The 18,529-nt window shown below is 47.7% G+C and overlaps 1 protein-coding gene and 1 long non-coding RNA gene across 24 annotated transcripts in view; one reads left to right on the top strand and one right to left on the bottom strand.

The window, feature by feature from the left end:
* Positions 1–1,919: 1,919 nt before the first annotated feature.
* Positions 1,920–18,529, bottom strand: part of LOC118380881 (elongation factor 1-delta-like) — a 55,010-nt gene continuing 38,400 nt past the window's right edge. For 12 of the 13 annotated variants that reach the window (XM_052508037.1, XM_052508041.1, XM_052508043.1 and 9 more), the window contains 6 exons: positions 14,212–14,271; positions 11,191–11,299; positions 10,988–11,073; positions 5,102–5,287; positions 3,538–3,732; positions 1,920–1,978 (listed from right to left, as the gene is read on the bottom strand). In XM_052508037.1, the coding sequence (XP_052363997.1) occupies positions 1,937–1,978; positions 3,538–3,732; positions 5,102–5,287; positions 10,988–11,073; positions 11,191–11,299; positions 14,212–14,271 (678 nt within the window). In that variant the 3' untranslated portion in view covers positions 1,920–1,936. The remainder of the gene's footprint in view (positions 1,979–3,537; positions 3,733–5,101; positions 5,288–10,987; positions 11,074–11,190; positions 11,300–14,211; positions 14,272–18,529) is intronic. The other variant, XM_052508038.1, reaches the window with a different exon arrangement.
* On the top strand, positions 11,308–13,056 carry LOC127923888 (uncharacterized). Of its 11 annotated transcripts, XR_008116040.1 has the most exons (7): positions 11,308–11,554; positions 11,853–11,891; positions 11,991–12,263; positions 12,303–12,341; positions 12,488–12,760; positions 12,823–12,900; positions 12,940–13,056. It is a non-coding gene; the product is annotated as an uncharacterized LOC127923888 (long non-coding RNA). The 11 variants fall into 11 exon arrangements; XR_008116043.1 differs by lacking the exons at positions 11,308–11,554; positions 12,303–12,341 and having other exon boundaries at positions 11,583–11,891; positions 11,991–12,146; positions 12,202–12,263; XR_008116039.1 differs by lacking the exon at positions 11,308–11,554 and having other exon boundaries at positions 11,583–11,891.

Raw genomic sequence — 18,529 nt, 5'->3', positions numbered from 1 at the left:
AAAAAGACCCCAAACTAAACCCTCCCCTGATTGAAATTGTAAAAGCATGACCCTCCCCATTCTCCTCCTGGTAACAATTGTGTCCATTTCGACGGCTCCCTAATGTTAATATATAATAATGTTTTGCATTCACTCTTTCCCCGAACATAAATATGCTGCAATGCCCATGAATTCTGAAACACGATCTACTCGGGAAATGATGTACTACTAAGTAGGTCCTACTTACAGTGGAGCCTAAACACTTCAAAATATCAACTGTCTGCTCACCTGTTAACTTGTACTGTATGTTATGAACCACCCTGTCCTCTGTATGGAGCAAACGCCTGAAATTATACTGAACTAAAGTATAAACGCAACATCTTCAAAGATTTTACTGAGTTACAATTCATAATAAATTCAATCAAAATAAATTCATTAGGCCTTCATTTATGGATTTCACATGACTGGGGAGGGAAACTGGGCCTGGCTCCACCCACTGGGGCCCAGCCAATCAGAATGAGTTATTCCCCACGAAAGGGCTTTATTACAGACATAAATACTCAGCACCCCTTCCCCCTCCCAGCAGGTGAAGAGGCATATGGAGGTCTGCTTACACGTGGTCTGCGTTTGTGAGGCCGGTTGGATTCAAATTCTCTAAAACGACATTGGAGGAAGCTAGGGTAGAGAAATTAACATTAAATTCTCTTGCCAATTGAGACGTTTTGTTGTGTGACAAACCTCATTTTAAAGTGGCCTTTTGTCTCCAGCACAAGGTGCACCTGTGTAATGCTCATGATGTTTAATCAGCTTCTTGATATGCCACACCTGTCAGGTGGATGGATTATCTTGGCCCAGGAGAAATGCTCATTTCTGGGGTTTTCCATTTCATTTCATTTTCATTTCAGCTCATGAAACATGCTACCAACACATTTTGTTCAGCATGTGATAGGCCCAATTAAATGGGATGCACACGATCATTTGTTGTATGGCTATTTAGGGAATATGAACTCATGGTCGGAAAAGGAATGAGAAATGTATTCAGCAATGTGGTGTTTAAAAAAAAAAAAAAAAAAAAATTATAAACGAAATTTCAGTGTTCAGAAGTAGCCTAGAAAACCGTCTGTTCCACCACTAAACTGCGCGTTGGGTTAAATCGCGGAGAGCAACAAACTGCTTGAAATAGCTTATTTACTACTGTGAAATGTGTCTAATTAAATAGGGATGGGGTGAATTTTAGCCTATCCGAACTTGTTGTAGGTCTTGTTGTATATTATGCGAGTCAGAAAAGGTAAGGAATTGATTTTGCAATGATCTTGTAAATGAAATAGGAAATATGCTTATTTCTAATGATTTTCAAATGCAAAGTGGAAATACTTTTTGCTCTTTTAAACAACAAACAATTTTCTTGTTTTTCTATTGAGCAACCTGTTATTGTTCTGAATAAGTTTCAGCATATATATTCCACAGGACTACTACTAAACTACGTTTATATATATATTCCACAGGACTACTACTAAACTACGTTTATATATATATATATTCCACAGTACTACTACTACTAAACTACGTTTATATTCTGGCAGCGAGTCTGACGTGCTCTAAGGTTGGCGGGAAAGATACATTCCCATGTCAAGTTCCGTTTTTATGATTGCAACTTTGTGAAAACTGACGTTTGTTTTAGGTGCATATGCACGTTTCTAAATGAGGCTGCTGGTTCTGAACGGGAACACAGCCAAACCCTACCTGTATGTGTATAGGGGTACAGGACTAGGACACAGGGGACCCCCATATATACCCCACTGGGCTACTACTAAACTTCAGGTGCCGTGTGGAGGGGCGTCTATATATTCCCCTCACTGGGCCTTTACTAGTCCTGTATTACCAGACTACTATATAGTCATGTTTGCCCTCATTCAGACAGAAACAGACAGGTGTTTGTGCTTAAAGCTGTGTTTTATTAGTAACTGGAAGCAGAGAGCAGCAGTAACTCTTTGGATGACTGGAGGGAGGGAGGGGAGGAGGGGAGGGGAGGGGAGGGAGGGAGGGAAGGGATATAGGGAAGGAAGGAAGGAAGGAAGGAAGGAAGGAGGGGGAAGGAAGGAGGGAAGGAAGGAGAAGAGGTAGGGAGGGAAGGAGGGAGAAGAGGTAGGGAGGGAGAGGAAGGAGACTTAGATCTTGTTGAAGGCAGCCACAGGACACTCTGGACCTGAAATAGAAGACAGGACTACTACTAATCTAGGTTTATATATATTCCACAGACTACTACTACTAAACTACACTAGTAGTAGTATCTCAGATCAGGTAATGTGTCCTCAGACCACTATAATACACTAGTAGTAGTATCTCAGATCAGGGTAACGTGTCCTCAGACCACTATAATACACTAGTAGTAGTATCTCAGATCAGGGTAATGTGTCCTCAGACCACTATAATACACTAGTAGTAGTATCTCAGATCAGGGTAATGTGTCCTCAGACCAATAATACACTAGTAGTAGTATCTCAGATCAGGGTAATGTGTCCTCAGGCCACTATAATACACTAGTAGTAGTATCTCAGATCAGGGTCATGTGTCCTCAGACCACTATAATACACTAGTAGTAGTATCTCAGATCAGGGTAATGTGTCTGGAAGCAGAGGCCACTATAATACACTAGTAGTAGTATCTCAGAGAGAGGAAGGGAAGTATCTCAGATCAGGGTAATGTGTCCTCAGACCACTATAATACACTAGTAGTAGTATCTCAGATCAGGGAATGTGTCCTCAGGCCACTATAATACACTAGTAGTAGTATCTCAGATCAGGGTAACCTCAGACCACTATAATACACTAGTAGTAGTATCTCAGATCAGGGTAACGTGTCCTCAGGCCACTATAATACACTAGTAGTAGTATCTCAGATCAGGGTAACGTGTCCTCAGACCACTATAATACACTAGTAGTAGTATCTCAGATCAGGGTAATGTGTCCTCAGACCACTATAATACACTAGTAGTAGTATCTCAGATCAGGTAATGTGTCCTCAGACCACTATAATACACTAGTAGTAGTATCTCAGATCAGGGTAATGTGTCCTCAGACTACTATAATACACTAGTAGTAGTATCTAGTCTCTCAGATCAGGGTAATGTGTCCTCAGACTACTATAATACACTAGTAGTAGTATCTCAGATCAGGGTAATGTGTCCTCAGACTACTATAATACACTAGTAGTAGTATCTCAGGATCAGGGTAATGTGTCCTCAGGCCACTATAATACACTAGTAGTAGTATCTCAGATCAGGGTAATGTGTCCTCAGACCACTATAATACACTAGTAGTAGTATCTCAGATCAGGGTAATGTGTCCTCAGACCACTATAATACACTAGTAGTAGTATCTCAGATCAGGGTAACCTCAGACCACTATAATACACTAGTAGTAGTATCTCAGATCAGGGTAACGTGTCCTCAGACCACTATAATACACTAGTAGTAGTATCTCAGATTAGGGTAATGTGTCCTCAGACCACTATAATACACTAGTAGTAGTTGTGTTATCTACAGCGTGTGATACTCACATAGTCCTCAAACTTGGTGATCTCTTCCTCTAGCAGGTCTGTCCCCACCTTGTCGTCCTCGACAACACACCCGATCTGAAGCTTCTTTATGCCGTAACCCACGGGAACCAGCTTGGACTGACCCCACAGCAGACCGTCAGCTACAACAGACCTCACACACTCCTCCAACTTAGCCATGTCTGTCTCGTCATCCCACTGAGAAAGAGAGGGAGAGAGGTGGGAGAGGTGGGGAGAGGAGGGAGAGAGGTGGGGGGGAGAGGTGGGAGAGGTGGGAGAGGGGAGAGGGTGGGAGAGGAGGGAGAGGAGGGAGAGGAGGGGAGAGGAGGGAGAGGAGGGAGAGAGGAGGGAGAGGAGGGTGGGGAGAGGGGAGGGAGAGGTGGGAGGGAGGTGGGAGAGGTGGGGAGGAGGGTGGGAGAGGAGGGAGGGAGGGAGAGGAGGGGAGGAGAGGTGGGAAAGGTGGGAGAGGAGGGAGAGGAGGGAGGGAGGGAGGGTGGGGAGGGGAGGAGGAGGGAGGGTGAGGTGAGGAGGGAGGTGGGAGAGGAGAGGTGGGAGAGGGGGAGAGAGGTGGGAGAGGTGGGGAGGGGAGAGGTGGGAGAGGAGAGGTGGGAGAGGAGAGGTGGGGAGGGGAGAGGTGGGAGAGGTGGGGAGGGGAGAGGTGGGAGGGAGGGGGGAGGGGAGGTGGGGAGGGGAGAGGGAGAGGTGGGGGAGGGGAGAGGAGGGAGAGGTGGGGAGGGAGAGGAGGGTGGGAGAGGAGGGGGAGAGGTGGAGGAGGGGGGAGAGGAGAGGTGGGAGAGGGAGAGGTGGGAGAGGTGGGGAGGAGGGTGGGAGAGGAGAGGTGGGAGGGAGAGGTGGGGAGGAGAGGTGGGAGAGAGGGTGGGGAGGAGGGTGGGAGGAGGGTGGAGGGTGGGGAGGGGGTGGGGAGGGGAGAGGTGGGGAGGGGAGAGAGAGGGAGGGAGAGGAGAGGGAGGGAGAGGAGGAGAGGAGAGAGGGAGAGGAGGGAGGAGGAGAGGTGGGGAGGGGGAGGGGAGAGGTGGGAGAGGAGGGGAGGGGAGAGGTGGGAGAGGAGGGGAGGGGAGAGGTGGGAGGAGGGTGGGGAGGGGAGGGAGGGAGGGAGAGGTGGGGAGGGGGGGAGAGGTGGGGAGGAGGGGAGGGGAGAGGTGGGAGAGGAGGGAGAGAGGGGAGAGGAGGGGGGGAGAGGAGGGAGGAGAGGTGGGGGAGAGGAGGGAGAGGAGGGGAGGGTGGGGAGGGGAGGGAGAGGAAGCATTGGGGAGGGGAGGTGGGGAGAGGACAGAGGTGGGACAGGAGAGGAGGGAGAGGTTTGAGGGATCGAGAGGTGGGGAGAGGATTAGAGGACAGACGGGACAACGTACAGGTTTGACATCGAGCAGGATAGAGGACAGACAGGGGACAACGTACAGGTTTGACATCGAGCAGGATAGAGGACAGACAGGGGACAACGTACAGGTTTGACATCGAGCAGGATAGAGGACAGATCGAGGACAGACAGGGACAACGTATAGGTTTGACATCGAGCAGGATAGAGGACAGACAGGGGACAACGTACAGGTTTGACATCGAGCAGGATAGAGGACTTGGCGATGAGTGCTGGTTTCTTAGACTTCTTGGCAGCGTAAGCAGCGATTCTCTCCTCCTTCAGCCTCTCTGCCTCTTCATCCTCCTCATCGCTCCCAAAGAGGTCCATCTCCTCATCATCATCCTCCTCTACCTTCACAGACTGAACAGTCACCGCCTGGGAGGAGACAGGAGAAATAAGCATCTACAAAATATTGTTCATACACCGATGGAACAATTTCAAAGATTTTTCTCAGTTGCAGTTCATGAGGAAATCAGTTAATTTAAATAAATTCATGAATCTATGGCCTGGGAATACAGATCTGCAATCTAATAAAGGATTGGATCAGAACCAGTGACTGGTGAATACAGATCTGCATCTGGTCTGATCACCAGATACCTTAAGAACCAGTCAATCTGGTCTGGATCAGAACCAGTCAGTATCTGGTCTGGATCAGAACCAGTCAGTATCTGGTGTGGATCAGAACCAGTCAGTATCTGGTCTGGATCAGAACCAGTCAGTATCTGGTCTGGATCAGAACCAGTCAGTATCTGGTGTGGATCAGAACCAGTCAGTATCTGGTCTGGATCAGAACCAGTCAGTATCTGGTCTGGATCAGAACCAGTCAGTATCTGGTCTGGATCAGAACCAGTCAGTATCTGGTGTGGATCAGAACCAGTCAGTATCTGGTGTGACCATTTTCCTGATGCAGCGACACATCTCCTTCACATAGAGTTGATCAGGCTGTTGATTGTGGCCTGTGGAATGTTGTCCCACTGCTCTTCAATGGCTGAGCGAAATCGCTGGATATTGGCGGGAACTGGAACACGCTGTCGTACATGTCGATCCAGAGCATCACAAACATGCTCAATGGGTGACATGTCTGGTGAGTATGCAGGCCATGGAAGAACTGGGACATTTTCAGCTTCCAGGAATTGTGTACAGATCCTTGCGACATGGGGCCGTGCATTATCATGCTGAAACACGAGGTGAAGTTGGTGGATGAATGACACGACAATGGGCCTCAGGATCTCGTCACGGTATCTCTGTGCATTCAAATTGCCATTGATGAAATGTGTTTGTTGTCCGTAGCTTATGCCTGCCCATACCATAACCCCACCACCACCATGGGGCACTCTGTTCACAACGTTAACATCACTAAACCCCTCGCCCACACGACACCATACACGCTGTCTGCCCAGTACAGTTGAAACAGGGATTCATCCTTGAAGAGCACACTTCTCCAGTGTGCCAGTGGCCATCAAAGGTGATCATTTATCCACTGAAGTCGGTTACGACGCCCAGATGGAGTCAGTTCAATACCCTGGTGAGGACGACTAGCACGCAGATGAGCTTCTCTGAGACGGGTTCTGACAGTTTGTGCAGAAATTCTTCAGTTGTGCAAACCCACAGTTTCATCAGCTGTCCAGGTGTCTGGTCTCAGACAAACCCACAGTTTCATCAGCTGTCTGGGTGGCTGGTCTCAGACAAACCCACAGTTTCATCAGCTGTCAGGTGGCTGGTCTCAGACAAACCCACAGTTTCATCAGCTGTCTGGGTGGCTGGTCTCAGACAAACCCACAGTTTCATCAGCTGTCTGGGTGGCTGGTCTCAGACAAACCCACAGTTTCATCAGTGTCAGGTGGCTGGTCTCAGACAAACCCACAGTTTCATCAGCTGTCTGGTGGCTGGTCTCAGACAAACCCACAGTTTCATCAGCTGTGGTTGTGGTCTCAGACAAACCACAGTGGTCTGTGGTCTGTGACAAACCCACAGTTTCATCAGCTGTCTGGGTGGCTGGTCTCAGACAAACCCACAGTTTCATCAGCTGTGGTGGCTGGTCTCAGACAAACCCACAGTTTCATCAGCTGTCTGGGTCTGGTCTCAGACAAACCCACAGTTTCATCAGCTGTCCAGGTGGCTGGTCTCAGACAAACCCACAGTTTCATCAGCTGGTCTGTGATGATCCCGCAGGTGACCGGATGTGGTCTGTGGTTACGTGGTCTGTGGTTGTGGTTACGTGGTCTGTGGTTGTGGTTACGTGGTCTGTGGTTGTGGTTACATGTGGTCTGTGGTTGTGGTTACGTGGTCTGTGGTTGTGGTTACGTGGTCTGTGGTTACGTGGTCTGTGGTTGTGGTTACGTGGTCTGTGGTTGTGGTTACGTGGTCTGTGGTTACTGGTCTGTGGTTGTGGTTACGTGGTCTGTGGTTACATGTGGTTGTGGTTACGTGGTCTGTGGTTACATGTGGTTGTGGTTACATGTGGTTGTGGTTACATGTGGTCTGTGGTTACATGTGGTCTGTGGTTACATGTGGTCTGTGGTTACATGTGGTCTGTGGTTGCATGTGGTCTGTGGTTGTGGTTACGTGGTCTGTGGTTGTGGCTTACATGTGGTCTGTCGTTGTGGCTACATGTGGTCTGTGGTTGTGGTTACATGTGGTCTGTGGTTACGTGGTCTGTGGTTGTGGTTACGTGGTCTGTGGTTACGTGGTTGTGGTTACATGTGGTCTGTGGTTACATGTGGTCTGTGGTTACGTGTGGTCTGTGGTTACGTGTGGTCTGTGGTTGTGGTTACATGTGGTCTGTGGTTACATGTGGTCTGTGGTTACATGTGGTCTGTGGTTACATGGTCTGTGGTTGTGGTTACATGTGGTCTGTGGTTACATGTGGTTACGGTCTGTGGTTACGTGGTTGCGGTTACATGTGGTCTGTGGTTGCATGTGGTCTGTGGTTGTGGTTACATGGTCTGTGGTTGTGGTTACATGTGGTCTGTGGTTACATGTGGTCTGTGGTTACATGTGGTACATGTGGTTGTGGTTACATGTGGTCTGTGGTTACATGTGGTTGTGGTTACGTGGTCTGTGGTTGTGGTTACATGTGGTCTGTGGTTGTGGTTACGTGGTCTGGTTACGTGGTCTGTGGTTGTGGTTACATGTGGTCTGTGGTTACGTGGTCTGTGGTTGTGGTTATATGTGGCCTGTGGTTGTGGTTACATGTGGTTGTGGTTACGTGGTCTGTGGTTGTGGTTACATGTGGTTGTGGTTACGTGGTCTGTGGTTACATGGTCTGTGGTTGTGGTTACATGTGGTTGTGGTTACATGTGGTCTGTGGTTACGTGGTCTGTGGTTGTGGTTATATGTGGCCTGTGGTTGTGGTTACATGTGGTTTGTGGTTACGTGGTCTGTGGTTGTGGTTACATGTGGTTGTGGTTGTGGTTACGTGGTCCGTGGTTACATGGTCTGTGGTTGTGGTTACATGTGGTTGTGGTTACATGTGGTCTGTGGTTACATGTGGTCTGTGGTTACATGTGGTTGTGGTTACATGTGGTTGTGGTTACATGTGGTTGTGGTTACATGTGGTTGTGGTTACATTTGGTCTGTGGTTGTGGTTACATGTCATGTGGTTGTGGTTACATGTGGTCTGTGGTTGTGGTTACATGTGGTCTGTGGTTGTGGTTACATGTGGTCTGTGGTTGTGGTTACGTGGTCTGTGGTTGTGGTTACGTGGTCTGTGGTTACATGTGGTCTGTGGTTGTGGTTACGTGGTTGTGGTTACGTGGTTGTGGTTACATGTGGTCTGTGGTTACATGTGGTCTGTGGTTGTGGTTACATGTGGTCTGTGGTTACATGTGGTCGTGTTACATGTGGTTGGTTACATGTGGTCTGTGGTTATGTGGTCTGTGGTTACATGTGGTCTGTGGTTACATGTGGTCTGTGGTTACATGTGGTCTGTGGTTACATGGTCTGTGGTTGTGGTTACGTGGTCTGTGGTTGTGGTTACGTGGTCTGTGGTTGTGGTTACATGTGGTTGTGGTTACATGTGGTCTGTGGTTACATGTGGTCTGTGGTTACATGTGGTCTGTGGTTACATGTGGTCTGTGGTTACATGTGGTTACGTGGTCTGTGGTTACATGTGGTTACGTGGTCTGTGGTTGTGGTTACGTGGTCTGTGGTTGTGGTTACGTGGTCTGTGGTTGTGGTTACATGTGGTCGTGGTTACATGTGGTCTGTGGTTACATGTGGTCTGTGGTTACATGTGGTTACGTGGTCTGTGGTTACATGTGGTTACGTGGTCTGTGGTTACGTGGTCTGTGGTTGTGGTTACATGTGGTCTGTGGTTACATGTGGTCTGTGGTTACGTGTGGTTACATGTGGTTGTGGTTACATGTGGTCTGTGGTTGTGGTTACGTGGTCTGTGGTTGTGGTTACGTGGTCTGTGGTTACATGTGGTCTGTGGTTACATGTGGTCTGTGCTTACGTGGTCTGTGGTTACGTGGTTACATGTGGTCTGTGGTTACGTGGTCTGTGGTTACGTGGTCTGTGGTTACATGTGGTTTGTGGTTACGTGGTCGTGGTTACGTGGTCTGTGGTTACATGTGGTTGTGGTTACGTGGTCTGTGGTTGTGGTTACGTGGTCTGTGGTTACGTGGTTGTGGTTACATGTGGTCTGTGGTTACGTGGTCTGTGGTTACATGTGGTCTGTGTTCTGTGGTTATACGTGGTCTGTGGTTATACGTGGTCTGTGGTTACGTGGTTACATGTGGTCTGTGGTTACGTGGTCTGTGGTTGTGGTTACATGTGGTCTGTGGTTACGTGGTCTGTGGTTGTGGTTACGTGGTCTGTGGTTACGTGGTTGTGGTTACATGTGGTCTGTGGTTGTGGTTACGTGGTCTGTGGTTACGTGGTTGTGGTTACGTGGTCTGTGGTTGTGGTTACGTGGTCTGTGGTTACGTGGTTGTGGTTACATGTGGTCTGTGGTTGTGGTTACGTGGTCTGTGGTTCCATGTGGTTTGTGGTTGTGGTTACGTGGTCTGTGGTTCCATGTGGTTGTGGTTCCATGTGGTCTGTGGTTACGTGGTCTGTGGTTGTGGTTACGTGGTCTGTGGTTACATGTGGTCTGTGGTTGTGGTTACGTGGTCTGTGGTTCCATGTGGTCTGTGGTTGTGGTTACGTGGTTGTGGTTCCATGTGGTCTGTGGTTCCATGTGGTCTGTGGTTACGTGGTCTGTGGTTGTGGTTACATGTGGTCTGTGGTTGTGGTTACGTGGTCTGTGGTTACGTGGTCTGTGGTTGTGGTTACATGTGGTCTGTGGTTGTGAGGCTGGTTGGACGTTCTGACAAATTCTCTGAAACGATGTTGCTGCATATGGTAGAGAAATTAACATTAAATTCTCTGGCAACAGCTCTGGTGGACATTCCTGCAGTCAGCATGCCAGTTACACGCTTCCTCAAAACTTGAGACATCTGGCATTGTGTTGCGTGACAAAACTGCACATTTTAGTGGCCTTTTATTGTCCCCAGCACAAGGTCCCCTTTTAAACATGCTGTTTAATCAGATTCTTGATCTGCCAGCCCTGTCAGGTGGATGGATTGTCTTGGTGAAGGAGAAATGCTCACTAACAGGGATGTAAAACACATGACTGCGTAGGGGCACAGCTGTGGCTGGTCCTTGGTGAAGGAGAAATGCTCACTAACAGGGATGTAAAACACATGACTGCGTAGGGGCACAGCTGTGGCTGGTCCTTGGTGAAGGAGAAATGCTCACTAACAGGGATGTAAACACATTTGTGAGAAATATTTTTTTTTGTCTGTACGGAACATTTCTGGGATCTTTTATTTCAGCTCATGAAACATGAGACCAACACGTATGTTTGTTCAGTGTAGTTATAAAGCCTAAATATCGTTCATGGATCACACCATTCTTGGTACAGAAAAAATCCAAATGTACACCTTCAATCCTCAACCGAATGTCCGCTTCAGTCCGCACAGAGTTCCGCACAGAGTTCCGCATCCACAACAGCCAATGCAGCTGTTGGACGTTCGAAATGGAAGCATTTCTCTTGAACGGACGGTGTAAATTAGACTTCTCTAAACCCACCTTGGCACAGGGAACAGCCGGGCTCCTCTCCAGAACCCGGACTCTGTTCTCCAGCTTGGACAAGGCTGCTCTCAGATCCTCCACCACTACAAACAAACACATTATCGTCAATCATCTCTGTGTGTCTGTGAACTGGATCAATGAAGATATTTTCCACGTCAATACAGATCAGAATATGATCATTAAATTAAAGACAGACGTACCTTTCTGCAGTCCCTGGTTCTCCAGCTCTACACTCTTCATACGAGACACCAACTCCTGGTCCCCGCTGGCTGAGGAAGACTGCACACCCACCCGGTGGTCAGAGGAAGACTAGACACCCACCCGGTGGTCAGAGGAAGACAGAGGAGATATTTAACTGTCAACAGGTCAGCTCTCTGACTGAGGAGATATTTAACTGTCAACAGGTGAGCTCTCTGTCACAGAGGAGATATTTAACTGTCAACAGGTCAGCTCTCTGACAGAGCAGATATTTAACTGTCAACAGGTGAGCTCTCTGTCACAGAGCAGATATTTAACTGTCAACAGGTCAGCTCTCTGACAGAGGAGATATTTAACTGTCAACAGGTCAGCTCTCTGACAGAGGAGATATTTAACTGTCAACAGGTCAGCTCTCTGTCACAGAGCAGATATTTAACTGTCAACAGGTCAGCTCTCTGACAGAGCAGATATTTAACTGTCAACAGGTCAGCTCTCTGACAGAGCAGATATTTAACTGTCAACAGGTCAGCTCTCTGACAGAGCAGATATTTAACTGTCAACAGGTCAGCTCTCTGACAGAGCAGATATTTAACTGTCAACAGAGCAGATATTTAACTGTCAACAGGTCAGCTCTCTGACAGAGCAGATATTTAACTGTCAACAGGTGAGCTCTCTGACAGAGCAGATATTTAACTGTCAACAGGTCAGCTCTCTGACACAGCAGATATTTAACTGTCAACAGGTCAGCTCTGACTGAGGAGATATTTAACTGTCAACAGAGCAGATATTTAACTGTCAACAGGTCAGCTCTCTGACAGAGGAGATATTTAACTGTCAACAGGTGAGCTCTCTGACAGAGCAGATATTTAACTGTCAACAGGTCAGCTCTCTGACACAGCAGATATTTAACTGTCAACAGGTCAGCTCTCTGACTGAGGAGATATTTAACTGTCAACAGGTGAGCTCTCTGACAGAGCAGATATTTAACTGTCAACAGGTCAGCTCTCTGACAGAGCAGATATTTAACTGTCAACAGGTCAGCTCTCTGACAGAGCAGATATTTAACTGTCAACAGGTCAGCTCTCTGACTGAGGAGATATTTAACTGTCAACAGGTCAGCTCTCTGACTGAGCAGATATTTAACTGTCAACAGGTCAGCTCTCTGTCACAGAGCAGATATTTAACTGTCAACAGGTCAGCTCTCTGTCACAGAGCAGATATTTAACTGTCAACAGGTGAGCTCTCTGTCACAGAGCAGATATTTAACTGTCAACAGAGCAGATATTTAACTGTCAACAGGTCAGCTCTCTGACAGAGCAGATATTTAACTGTCAACAGGTCAGCTCTCTGACAGAGCAGATATTTAACTGTCAACAGGTCAGCTCTCTGACAGAGCAGATATTTAACTGTCAACAGGTCAGCTCTCTGACTGAGCAGATATTTAACTGTCAACAGGTCAGCTCTCTGACAGAGCAGATATTTAACTGTCAACAGGTCAGCTCTCTGACAGAGCAGATATTTAACTGTCAACAGGTCAGCTCTCTGACTGAGCAGATATTTAACTGTCAACAGGTCAGCTCTCTGACTGAGCAGATATTTAACTGTCAACAGAGCAGATATTTAACTGTCAACAGGTCAGCTCTCTGACAGAGCAGATATTTAACTGTCAACAGGTCAGCTCTCTGACAGAGCAGATATTTAACTGTCAACAGGTCAGCTCTCTGACTGAGCAGATATTTAACTGTCAACAGGTCAGCTCTCTGACTGAGGAGATATTTAACTGTCAACAGGTCAGCTCTCTGACTGAGGAGATATTTAACTGTCAACAGGTCAGCTCTCTGACAGAGCAGATATTTAACTGTCAACAGGTCAGCTCTCTGACAGAGCAGATATTTAACTGTCAGGAGCAGATATTTAACTGTCAGGAGCAGATATTTAACTGTCAGGAGCAGATATTTAACTGTCAGGAGCAGATATTTAACTGTCAGGAGCAGATATTTAACTGTCAGGAGCAGATATTTAACTGTCAGGAGCAGATATTTAACTGTCAGGAGCAGGGTTCCCCAATTGGTGGTCTGAATTTGGCCTCCCAAGCATTCTGAGAACACTGTAGAAACACCAGGAGTTCAGCTCCAAGTTGTTAATGTTAGTTTAAGAAATAATAGAGAGACATGTGATCGTCTACAAATGGAAGAACGGTTAGAAAGGGTTATGGTTTAGTCAAACCAGGGTAGCCTAGTGGTTAGAGTGTAGAGGTGGCAGGGTAGCCTAGTGGTTAGAGTGTAGAGGTGGTAGGGTAGCCTAGTGGTTAGAGTGTAGAGGTGGCAGGGTAGCCTAGTGGTTAGAGTGTAGAGGCGGCAGGGTAGCCTAGTGGTTAGAGTGTAGAGGTGGCAGGGTAGCCTAGTGGTTAGAGTGTAGAGGTGGCAGGGTAGCCTAGTGGTTAGAGAGAGGTGGCAGGGTAGCCTAGTGGTTAGGTGTAGAGGCGGCAGGGTAGTCTAGTGGTTAGAGTGTAGAGGTGGCAGGTAGTCTAGTGGTTAGAGTGTAGAGGTGGCAGGGTAGCCTAGTGGTTAGAGTGTAGAGGCGGCAGGGTAGTCTAGTGGTTAGAGTGTAGAGGTGGCAGGTAGTCTAGTGGTTAGAGTGTAGAGGTGGCAGGGTAGCCTAGTGGTTAGAGTGTAGAGGTGGCAGGTAGTCTAGTGGTTAGAGACATGTGATCGTCTACAAATGGAAGAACGGTTAGAAAGGGTTATGGTTTAGTGAAACATTATATCTGTTCGGGACTCCTGCAAGCAAATTGGAGTCTACAAATGATTTGTAATTATTTTCTGGCCCCCAATCATCCGGTTAAGAAAGAAATTGGTCTGCGGCTGAATCTAGTGGATGATCCATGGGGTAGAGGACAGAGAGGACAGAATTAGAGAGTGGGGGGGTGGGGGTTGGTCTATCTGTGTGTGTCGTTACACGCCAGTCCAGTCCAGACCATGCACCTCTCAGCCCTGAACAAGGCCCTTATGGCGAGGACTTACATTCCTGTGCTGGCGCTTCTGGGGACGAGATCGTCCTCTACCTTGGAGCGCTGACTTTACCTGGTTAACATGGAGGGGGGAAGGAGGACAGGACACAGACAGGGAGGAGAGGACAGGACACAGACAGGGAGGAGAGGACAGGACACAGACAGGGAGGAGAGGACAGTGAAACAGACAGACAGGAGAGGACAGGACACAGACAGACAGGAGAGGACAGTGAAACAGACAGGGAGGAGAGGACAGGACACAGACAGGGAGGAGAGGACAGTGAAACAGACAGACAGGAGAGGACAGGGAGGAGAGGACAGGACACAGACAGGGAGGAGAGGACAGGGAGGAGAGGACAGTGAAACAGACAGGGAGGAGAGGACAGGACACAGACAGGGAGGAGAGGACAGTGAAACAGACAGACAGGAGAGGACAGGACACAGACAGGGAGGAGAGGACACAGACAGGGAGGAGAGGACAGTGAAACAGACAGGGAGGAGAGGACAGTGAAACAGACAGGGAGGAGAGGACAGTGAAACAGACAGGGAGGAGAGGACAGGACACAGACAGGGAGGAGAGGACAGGGAGGAGAGGACAGGGAGGAGAGGACAGGACACAGACAGGGAGGAGAGGACAGGACACAGACAGGGAGGAGAGGACAGGACACAGACAGGGAGGAGAGGACAGGGAGGAGAGGACAGGACACAGACAGGGAGGAGAGGACAGGGAGGAGAGGACAGGACACAGACAGGGAGGAGAGGACACAGACAGAGAAGAGAGGACAGGGAGGAGAGGAGGAGAAAGATTGCAGGTCCACCAAGATAGATGTCAGGAACACTACAGAAAGAGAAGTCGGAATACTACAGGAACAGACGTCAGAATACTATGGGAAATAAGGGACATTGAAAACAGACTAAAGATGTCCAGTAATAGATTGTTAACCAGAGCCACATTATTTCAACTCCACTGCCTCTGAGAACGTTACAACAGCCGCGAGTTACAAAGAGTTCCAGAACGTTACTAAGAGTTCCAGGACGTTACTAAGAGTTCCAGAATGTTACAACGGTTCCGCGAACGTTACAGAGAGTTCCAGAACGTTACTAAGAGTTCCAGAACGTTACTAAGAGTTCCAGGACGTTACTAAGAGTTCCAGAACGTTACTAAGAGTTCCAGGACGTTACTAAGAGTTCCAGAATGTTACAACGGCCGCGAGTTACAGAGAGTTCCAGAACGTTACTAAGAGTTCCAGAACGTTACTAAGAGTTCCAGAATGTTACAACAGCCGCGAGTTACAAAGAGTTCCAGAACGTTACAACGGCCGCGAGTTACAGAGAGTTCCAGAACGTTACTAAGAGTTCCAGAACGTTACAACGGCCGCGAGTTCCAGAGAGTTCCAGAACGTTACTAAGAGTTCCAGAACGTTACAACGAACGTTACTAGAGAGTTCCAGAACGTTACTAAGAGTTCCAGGACGTTACTAAGAGTTCCAGAACGTTACTAAGAGTTCCAGAACGTTACTAAGAGTTCCAGAACGTTACTAAGAGTTCCAGGGCGTTACTAAGAGTTCCAGGACGTTACTAAGAGTTCCAGAACGTTACTAAGAGTTCCAGAACGTTACAACAGCCGCGAGTTACTAAGAGTTCCAGAACGTTACAACAGCCGCGAGTTACTAAGAGTTCCAGAACGTTACAACAGCCGCGAGTAACTAAGAGTTCCAGAACGTTACTAAGAGTTCCAGAACGTTACTAAGAGTTCCAGAACGTTACAACAGCCGCGAGTTACTAAGAGTTCCAGAACGTTACAACAGCCGCGAGTTACTAAGAGTTCCAGAATGTTACAATAGCCGCGAGTTACTAAGAGTTCCAGAATGTTACAACAGCCGCGAGTTACTAAGAGTTCCAGAACGTTACAACAGCCGCGAGTTACTAAGAGTTCCAGAACGTTACAACAGCCGCGAGTTACTAAGAGTTCCAGAACGTTACAACAGCCGCGAGTTACTAAGAGTTCCAGAACGTTACAACAGCCGCGAGTAACTAAGAGTTCCAGAACGTTACAACACCCGCGAGTAACTAAGAGTTCCAGAACGTTACTAAGAGTTCCAGAATGTTACAACAGCCGCGAACTAAAGAGTTCCAGAACGTTACAACAGCCGCGAGTTACTAAGAGTTCCAGAACGTTACTAAGAGTTCCAGAATGTTACAACAGCCGCGCGTTACTAAGAGTTCCAGAATGTTACAACAGCCGCGCGTTACAAAGAGTTCCAGAATGTTACAACAGCCGCAAGTTACTAAGAGTTCCAGAATGTTACAACAGCCGCGAGTAACTAAGAGTTCCAGAATGTTACAACAGCCGCGAGTTACTAAGAGTTCCAGAATGTTACAACAGCCGCGAGTTACTAAGAGTTCCAGAACGTTACAACACCCGCGAGTAACTAAGAGTTCCAGAATGTTACAACAGCCGCGAGTTACTAAGAGTTCCAGAACGTTACTAAGAGTTCCAGAACGTTACAACACCCGCGAGTAACTAAGAGTTCCAGAATGTTACAACACCCGCGAGTAACTAAGAGTTCCAGAATGTTACAACAGCCGCGAGTTACTAAGAGTTCCAGAACGTTACTAAGAGTTCCAGAACGTTACTAAGAGTTCCAGAACGTTACTAAGAGTTCCAGAACGTTACTAAGAGTTCCAGAACGTTACAACAGCCGCGCGTTACTAAGAGTTCCAGAACGTTACAACAGCCGCGCGTTACTAAGAGTTCCAGAACGTTACAGCCGCGAGTTACTAAGAGTTCCAGAACGTTACAACAGCCGCGAGTTACTAAGAGTTCCAGAACGTTACAACAGCCGCGAGTTACTAAGAGTTCCAGAATGTTACAGCCGCGAGTTACTAAGAGTTCCAGAACGTTACAACAGCCGCGAGTTACTAAGAGTTCCAGAATGTTACAACAGCCGCGAGTTACTAAGAGTTCCAGAATGTTACAACAGCCGCAAGTTACTAAGAGTTCCAGAATGTTACAGCCGCGAGTTACTAAGAGTTCCAGAACGTTACAACAGCCGCGCGTTACTAAGAGTTCCATAATGTTACAACAGCCGCGCGTTACTAAGAGTTCCAGAACGTTACAACAGCCGCGAGTTACTAAGAGTTCCAGAACGTTACTAAGAGTTCCAGAACGTTACAACAGCCGCGCGTTACTAAGAGTTCCAGAACGTTACAACAGCCGCGCGTTACTAAGAGTTCCAGAACGTTACAGCCGCGAGTTACTAAGAGTTCCAGAACGTTACAACAGCCGCGAGTTACTAAGAGTTCCAGAACGTTACAACAGCCGCGAGTTACTAAGAGTTCCAGAATGTTACAGCCGCGAGTTACTAAGAGTTCCAGAACGTTACAACAGCCGCGAGTTACTAAGAGTTCCAGAATGTTACAACAGCCGCGAGTTACTAAGAGTTCCAGAATGTTACAACAGCCGCAAGTTACTAAGAGTTCCAGAATGTTACAGCCGCGAGTTACTAAGAGTTCCAGAACGTTACAACAGCCGCGCGTTACTAAGAGTTCCATAATGTTACAACAGCCGCGCGTTACTAAGAGTTCCAGAACATTACAACACCCGCGAGTTACTAAGAGTTCCAGAACGTTACTAAGAGTTCCAGAACGTTACTAAGAGTTCCAGAACGTTACTAAGAGTTCCAGAACGTTACAACAGCCGCGAGTTACTAAGAGTTCCAGAACGTTACTAAGAGTTCCAGAACGTTACTAAGAGTTCCAGAACGTTACTAAGAGTTCCAGAACGTTACTAAGAGTTCCAGAACGTTACTAAGAGTTCCAGAACGTTACTAAGAGTTCCAGAACGTTACAACAGCCGCGAGTTACTAAGAGTTCCAGAACGTCACAACAGCCGCGAGTTACTAAGAGTTCCAGAACGTTACAACAGCCGCGCGTTACTAAGAGTTCCAGAACGTTACTAAGAGTTCCAGAACGTTACAACAGCCGCGCGTTACTAAGAGTTCCAGAACGTTACTAAGAGTTCCAGAACGTTACTAAGAGTTCCAGAACGTTACTAAGAGTTCCAGAACGTTACTAAGAGTTCCAGAACGTTACAACAGCCGCGAGTTACTAAGAGTTCCAGAACGTTACAACAGCCGCGCGTTACTAAGAGTTCCAGAATGTTACAACAGCCGCGCGTTACTAAGAGTTCCAGAACGTTACTAAGAGTTCCAGAACGTTACTAAGAGTTCCAGAACGTTACAACAGCCGCGCGTTACTAAGAGTTCCAGAACGTTACAACAGCCGCGCGTTACTAAGAGTTCCAGAACGTTACAACAGCCGCGCGTTAC

This window comes from Oncorhynchus keta, unplaced genomic scaffold (genome assembly GCF_023373465.1).
Source record: "Oncorhynchus keta strain PuntledgeMale-10-30-2019 unplaced genomic scaffold, Oket_V2 Un_contig_3330_pilon_pilon, whole genome shotgun sequence".
NCBI classification, from domain to species: Eukaryota; Metazoa; Chordata; class Actinopteri; order Salmoniformes; family Salmonidae; genus Oncorhynchus; species Oncorhynchus keta.
Note: the sequence above shows the minus strand (reverse complement) of the source record. Positions and strands in the feature narration are given on the sequence as shown.